The following is an 8,259-nucleotide window of genomic DNA, read 5'->3' as shown; positions in this document are numbered from 1 at the left end:
GCCGTCTGGTGAGGGCCTTTCATAGGTCCCATCCGGATAAGGTTGGTCCAGGGTGTCCGGAGGTCACCCGTAGAAGGGGGGGTACTGTCATGCGCCACTCTGACGATGTGCGGAGGTCAGCCAGGATTTCAGCACAAGTCTAGTATTTGTTTTGATGCTGTGCTGGATCCGCCTCGCATCAGGTGCACTGGGTGGAGTCATTAGTTTAAATGGTCTCCAGCTAAGTGCTCTGAGCGGATTATACTGTTCATTATGGTCTGGGAAGTTTGGAGGGAAGGTTGGCTGTTTGTTCCTTTATTTTTTTTACATTACAACATGGTTTATTGACTTCTAGTATGGAAGAACAGTACAGTTTATAAGTCAGCGATGGGCTTGTGGGGCCAGTAGACATACTTCTCTTTATCCAACTTGGTATCGGGGAAAGCATCATTTACATCTTGAATGGTCATCTGGTCAAAGGGAATCATGTTCTTGAACTTGGCCAGCTCCTTCTCAAACACTGCCATCTTGGCTTTGGATTCTTCAATGTAAGCTAGAGCGGCTTTATTCGATTCCTGCTCCTGGGCATTAATCTTCTCTGTCTGGGTGTCCTTTGGCTCTGGGATAGTAGTGGCATTGAACTTAGTCTCAAACTCATCCACTAAGCCTGCCTTGGCTATTGCAGTGCGGTAAAATGCCCAGTCGATGGTAGGAGGCTTGGTAGGGAGAGAAGTCAACTTTGCGGCTATGGAATCACTGCGAGTCTTCAGTGCGTTGAACATTGCCTTCTGGTTGGGGGGAACTCTTTCTGCAAAAGCCAACCAGTCGACAGCCTTGATTGCAGCTCTTTGACCCGCCATGATTAGGAACTGCCTGCTCACCGACCTCGAACCTCACTTGCCGGGACACTGCAATTTTAACGCAATTCACCGCAAATAAATTTGGATCTAATCTAATCGAACCGGCTGAATCAAATTTTTGAGAAATTTACTCATCTCTAATTGTAACATGAGGGACCACTGTACTTGCATTCCTCATGAAATAACATTTCTAGAGGATATTTTCTTATTACTGTATTTTGTACCATTCCTCTAAATTTATAAATAAATTGTCAACCGAGTGTTACCAGTTGGGGAACGGGGGGCAATGGACAGTGTCAGTTTGTGCAGTGACAAATCCCTATCTGGTAACATCCAGTTGGCGATTTATTCACAAATTTATAGTAGGACTAATAAAAGAAGGGTACAACAGACAGCTATAAGAAATGATTCTCCAGAATTGTCATTTTATGTACTAAAACAGACATGTCAGTAGAGATAACAGGTCATTTTTACAAAGATTATACAACTACTGAAAATAAGTAATAAATAGTCCACCTCTCCATTGTTCCTCCAATCCAGTTTAGATGTTACTGCAGTCTCCCCAATATTTGTTTACAAGCAGTCAGGATATGACAGTGACAGCTAGTCATGGGCCTCTCCGGTCAAATGCCATACTACTAGCATTATGGCTCCGATTGCTGAGCAGTGATTGCATATGCTGTCTGCTTCTAAACAAAAACCCAGGGGTTTGCTGGAGCATCTGCACTGAATCACCATGGGGGTAAGGAATATTTTTTTATTTAGTCATAATTTTTTCCCCAGAAGATTTTAACCTCTTTAAGTTCTCTACGAGATACTTGTCAGCAAAAAGGTTAATTGTAAATTGGTCTCCAAGATGTCCTCTGTATCTGGTTAATGCGCAGTAAGATATAGGTGTCCTGAAAAAGATCATTAGCTCTAATCACAGCTTAACTCATAGTTAAAGAATTTATTATTAAATGAACTGCAGTCATGAGAATTTATTTTATTTTTTGTCCACTTTCAAGCTGAACGCTTCTAATCTCTGGGAGCCAATACTTTCCAATTTGTCTAGACTCATTATTTTTCAGCTTAAATCGACTAATGCTTAAGTAAAGCTTTAAAGGTTTCCAGGTTTCCAGACTTTGACTGAATGTAAGATATTCAACACTGTATTCCGATTTGCTTTGTAGCTTGCTTTAACCAATTATACTACTTTATCAGTCAGGGTTGGGAAAAGAATCCTAAAGTGTGTTTAGATGGGTTGCTGAGCAGTAGTTCTAAAACCTTTTCACTTAAATATAATAATTTTTTCTCATTTACTGTACATTCACTAGATACCTAGTGCTGACCCATGTAGTGAAACCTGCAATAGATCTGCAATAGAAGAAAACCACCTTAACTTGACAAGACAAAGTAGGAGACTTTAAGTGGTATTTCAGTTCAGGTCTTAAAAATAAGCTACTGAGAGCCCCAGCAAACAGGTAATGATGCTGGAGATCTTACATTACCTGTGCAGTGGCCAATACAGGTGAAATGTAGTATTAGTGGCCCTCTTGGATGGCTACATAAGTGCATACAATGCATTAGCAAAATCTTAAACTTTTTTCATATTTTATGTAGTTTTCCCCCCATCAATCTGCATTCAATACTCCATAATAAGAAAGTAAAAGTGAAAACTGAATTTTAAAAATTATTGCTAATTTATTAAAAAAGGAAAAAATAAAATTTTGCATGGATGTTAGTATTCAGACCCTTTACTATAATACTTGAAATTAAGCTCTTGATCATCTTTGAAATGTTTCTGCACCTTGATTGGAGTCCACTTGTGTAAAATTCAGTTCACTGGACATTATTTGCAAAGAAACACCTCTGTCTATATAAGGTTTCACAGCTGATTATGCATATCAGAGCAAAAACCAAACCATGAGGAGGAGAGCTTCGAGACAGCATTGTGTGCATATCTGAAGAAGGGTACAAACATTTTTTGCTGCATTAACAGTTTCCAAGAGCACAGTGGCATTCATAATTCTTAAATGGAAAACGTTTACAACAACTGGGACTCTTCCCAGAATTGGCTGCCCCACCAAACTAAGTAATCAGGGGCGAAGGACCCTCGCTGAGCTCCAAATATCCTATGTGCAGGTGGGAGAAAGTTCCAGAAAGTCAACCATCACTGCACCACTCCACTAATCTGGGCTGTATGGCAGAGTGGCCAGAAAGAAGCACTGTGAGAATGAGATTCTCTGGTCTAATGAAACCAAGCAGGGCCGGCGCTACCATAAGGCAGACCAAGCGGCTGCCTTAGGGCGCGCCCTGCGCAGGGCGGAAAAATGAATGAATGCTTTTTTTTTTGCACTTGACTTACTTAAACCCGCCACGCCCGCCCTGCGTGTTCCGGCCGGCGGCCGCGGCGCTCGTCTAGTCTAGTCAGGGACTCAGGAGTCAGGGCAACAGATAATATATATATATATTCAGCAGAGTCAGACCTTCGGACGGGACAGATGCACACTGGCACTCTGACTCTGGCAGGCGGCAGCCAGCAGCAGCAGCACAGGAGACGGCACTCGGCAGACTTTCAGGACTGGACAGGGGTCAGGACTTGTTAGGGTAGGTTCCAATTGAATTTTTAATGTCATTTTATAATAATTAATATGATCATTTGATTTAAAATTAATTCAAAATGATGAGATGAGCGCCAGGGCCATGAGCGCAAAGCGCTAGGCTAGCTAGCGCACACACTGACTAGCGCCAGAGCAGAGGCGCTCAGGATTAGCACAGCATCAATGATGTGTTTACATTTTTTTATGGGGGGGGGTGATGCCGTGCTAATCCTGAGCGCCTCTGCTCTGGCGCTAGTTTGTGTGACCGTGACACTGACATGATGGAGCCTGGAGCCTCCAGGCTCCATCAGATGTCAGTGTCACGGTCACACAAACTAGCGCCAGAGCAGAGGCGCTCAGGATTAGCACGGCATCACCCTCCCATAAAAAAATGTAAACGCATCATTGATGCTGTGCTAATCCTGAGAGCCTCTGCTCTGGCGCCTGGAGGGAGGGCCGGGGGGGACAATGTAAATGTCTGTACTCTGAGTATGTCACTGTATGTGACATGGGAACGGGGCCAGACCGCCAGGAAGGGTCGGCTGGGGGGGGAAATGATGTGCCATGGGGGGTGTAAAATGTGACGCAATAGGGGGTAATGATGTGATCATGGATGGGGCCAGGGCCATCCGGGCGAGGTGGGTAATGATGTGATCATGGATAGGGCCAGGGCCATCCGAATGGGGGGGGGGGGGGGTAATGATGTGATCATGGATGGGGCCATAGCCGTCCAGGCGGGGGGGGGGGGGGAGAAATGTGACACAATAGCCTATTGTGTGTCACATTTCTTCCCCCCCCCCCCGCCCGGATGGTCCTGGCCCCATCCATGATCACATCATTACCCCCCAATTGAATTTTTAATGTCATTTTATAATAATTAATATGATCATTTGATTTAAAATTAATTCAAAATGATGAGATGAGCGCCAGGGCCATGAGCGCAAAGCGCTAGGCTAGCTAGCGCACACACTGACTAGCGCCAGAGCAGAGGCGCTCAGGATTAGCACAGCATCAATGATGTGTTTACATTTTTTTATGGGGGGGGGGGGTGATGCCGTGCTAATCCTGAGCGCCTCTGCTCTGGCGCTAGTTTGTGTGACCGTGACACTGACATGATGGAGCCTGGAGCCTCCAGGCTCCATCAGATGTCAGTGTCACGGTCACACAAACTAGCGCCAGAGCAGAGGCGCTCAGGATTAGCACGGCATCACCCTCCCATAAAAAAATGTAAACGCATCATTGATGCTGTGCTAATCCTGAGAGCCTCTGCTCTGGCGCCTGGAGGGAGGGCCGGGGGGGACAATGTAAATGTCTGTACTCTGAGTATGTCACTGTATGTGGGTAATGATGTGATCATGGATAGGGCCAGGGCCATCCGAGTGGGGGGGGGGGTAATGATGTGATCATGGATGGGGCCAGAGCCGTCCAGGCGGGGGGGGGGGGAGAAATGTGACACAGCGATACATATGAAAATAGAGCGCTCATCTCTCCCTGTGCCCTGCTGCCGAACCTCTCATGGGCCCCCCTCCTGCACTGTGCCCCTGTGCAGCTCAGCTGAACCAGCTGCACAGGTGGTATATCTGCCCCTGGCACAGGGCCTGGGCTCATACCACCGAACTTTCCCGTTGGTGGTACACTATTCAGACAACACAGGGTGAGGGTAAAATTCTCTCTGGGAAGACATTATTGGATAACAGACAGTTGGCAGCATATAGTACAGTCCCAGTAAGAACACAGGATGGCACATGTGACAGCCATTCACCCTTCTGTTGACTTGCCAGGGATTAAGTCTCTGTGACTTTGGAGAGACCCAGGACCAGCTACCCCAGCCAGTAGCACCCCGCTTTGGGTGGGCACCTACCAAGAGGAAGTAGCGGCAAGCTTACAGAGCCGGCTGTTCATAGTGAGGCATGTGACCAGGTGACCTGATTGTCCCAATCTGGACTCTCCAACTGAACCCATAGGCTTGAGGTTGGGCAGAAGAGCAGTTTTGAAGTCCACCAGTTGGAACCAAAATCCCCAGTCTGACGTCCTGAGCTTTTCTATTACACATTGCTGCACTAATTGGAGTTACAAAGTACTCTAATACTACTGATTTTAGGTTGTTTGCATTCTTTGATACATCAGTAATTCCAGTAATCCTTGATCCAGTTATTGGGGTAAAATTGCAGTCTGATACAATAAGTTTTGGGGTGTTAATTTTGTATCCATACGTACGTACATCCATTTATGATTCTATAGTGAAAGTGCGGTCGGATACAACCTGTTTTGTGGTGTATTTATTTTATATATACCGAAAGTACTTCCATTTATTCTTGATTCTGTAGTGAAAGTGCGGTCTGATACAATTAGTTTTGGGGTATATTTTGTTTATATATAAGTACATCCATCCATCTTTGCATCTGGGATGAAAGAGCGGTCTGATACAATCAGTTTTAGGGTGTATTTATTTTATATATATAAGTACTTCAATTCATCCTTGATTCAGCCCCCAAATATGTGAAGATCACAAATCACCCTCTAAATTCATATACACCCCAGATCAGACCCCAAATTAATTCAGCCTCCTGCCTTCCCCTATAACTCCCACCCCACCTTCCCCTAATTGCAGACCTCACACCTGATAAAAATAATAAAAAAAAATTCTCACCTCTCCTCATGTGCTCCAGGCATCGCTGGCACTGCTTTTTTTTACTGCAGCACTGTTGGGGTGACAGCTCTGCCCGGGGTCCTGTCATTGCACAGCGTCATGTCATAATGTGCGCATATGTACACTACATCCTGAAGCTGTACGCTGTCAGTGCAGTGCTGGTGCTCGGAGAAGAGCATCGGGGAGATGTGAGTAAATCCAGCACTAGTGGTGCTATATTTACTGCTCTCTGGGCCTCCTGTACTAATAAGTGCTTCCACAATGGAATCACTCATTAGTTAAAATTAGAAAGTTAATCATTTTTTTTAGTCAAAAAAAATCTACGCCCCTCGCGATGACTTAGGTAACACCAGACCACATTTTATTAGTAATGATTGCAGAAATTGAATTAATTCCAATGGTTTCACTTACTTTTTCTTTCAACTGTTAAGGTAATTTCCTAGGAACAGAATGGTTATTAATTACAAGCAATGGAAGCACTCGTGAGAAAAAAAACATCAGGGAGTCTCTATATCTATCTCTATAAGTGTCGAGATAAATACCCCCCTCCCCCCTCAGTAAAAGAGAGTTCTGACAGTAACTGAATGTTTTTACGGGTTATGGGTCTTCGTTCAAAGGGTTTTCCCATCTGAACATTTCTGGCATAATACTTGCATATGCCACAAATGTTAGATAAATTTGGGTCCCATCTCTGGGACCCACTCCTATCTCCAGTGTAGTGCAGTGCACTCTTCATTCACTGGTATGGGACTCCTGAAAATCTTCGGAAGTCCCATGGCAGTGAATGGAGAGCAAGATGAACAAATGTGGCCACCCCTCCATTCCCGCCCTATGAGACTGTCAGATACTGTACTAACCCTAAAATGTTCTCACTAACCCTAAAATGTTCTTCAAGTATAAAAATGGTAAAAAGTATAAATCTAAAGGTGTTGGCCCTTTACATAGTAATGAGGGGGGAGTTACAGAGAGTGATGAGGAGAAAGCAAAGCTGTTAAATCTTTTTTTCTCCACTGTATTCACTGAAGAAAATAAACTGTCAGATAAAATGCAGAATGTAAAAGTTAATTCCCCATTAAAAGTGCCCTGTCTGACCCAGGAAGAAGTACAGCGGCATCTTAAAAAGATTAAAATAGACAAATCGCCAAGACCAGATGGCATGAACCCCCGTATCCTAAGAGAAGTAATGCCATAGCCAGACCCTTATTTCTGATATTTAAAGGGAACCTGTCATGTGGATATTTGATTATAATCTAACTAATTATATACAATCATTAACTACTAAAAAGTACCTTAGATGTATTCACTTACTGGTATGACAGATGGTTACCTCATAATATACACACAAAGATGTCACATGCCGCATGCTAATGAGTTGATTTGAGTCCGGCGCGATGTCATTCAGTCCAGCGTATATTTAATTCAGAGCCATAGCCACTCCCCTGCCTACCTGATGCTGGTTCATATGGAAACAAACTGTCATTCAGCAGCAGGTGGGCGGGGAGAGTCTGGAGCTCATGAATATTCAGGACTCATCATTATCAGCTGGAGCTTTTCAATACAAGATGTTGGCAGATTGACTGGGTCAATTAAAGAAAATGACCCAGCATTTTGCTAAGAGAATCAGTCACTTATTTATGTTGCCCTTAGTTAGGACACCATAAAACTGGTGACAGGTTCCCTTTATGGACTCTATACTGACAAGGAGTGTTCCACAGGACTTCTCCAAAGCATTTGACACTGTACCACATAAAAGGTTAGTATATAAAATGAGAATGCTCGGACTGGGAGAAAACGTCTGTAAGTGGGTAAGTAACTGGCTCAGTAATAGAAAACAGAGGGTGGTTATTAACGGTACACACTCAGATTGGGTCACGGTCACTAGTGGAGTACCTCAGGGGTCAGTATTGGGCCCTATTCTCTTCAATATATTTATTAATGATCTTGTAGAAGGCTTGCACAGTAAAATATAAATTTTTGCAGATGACACTAAACTGTGTAAAGTAATTGACACAGAAGAGGACAGTATACTACTACAGAGGGATCTGGATAGATTGGAGGCTTGGGCAGAGAAGTGGCAGATGAGGTTTAAGGCTACATTCACACGTCAGTATTTTTCTATAATCCGATTTTCTGTCCGTTTTTTGCGGATCCGTTGTTCCTGAAAATGTTTCCGTATGTCATCCGTATG

The 8,259-nt window shown here is 44.0% G+C and overlaps 1 protein-coding gene across 1 annotated transcript; it reads right to left on the bottom strand.

Annotated features, from left to right (window-relative positions):
* Positions 1–308: 308 nt before the first annotated feature.
* On the bottom strand, positions 309–886 carry LOC120993447 (ATP synthase subunit d, mitochondrial-like). The gene has a single exon (XM_040421954.1). The coding sequence runs from the start codon at positions 837–839 to the stop codon at positions 354–356; it is 486 nt and encodes a 161-aa protein (XP_040277888.1). The 5' UTR covers positions 840–886; the 3' UTR covers positions 309–353.
* Positions 887–8,259: the final 7,373 nt, after the last annotated feature.

The sequence above is a fragment of the Bufo bufo genome, chromosome 3 (genome assembly GCF_905171765.1).
Source record: "Bufo bufo chromosome 3, aBufBuf1.1, whole genome shotgun sequence".
NCBI classification, from domain to species: Eukaryota; Metazoa; Chordata; class Amphibia; order Anura; family Bufonidae; genus Bufo; species Bufo bufo.
This window is presented reverse-complemented; position numbering and strand designations above follow the sequence as displayed.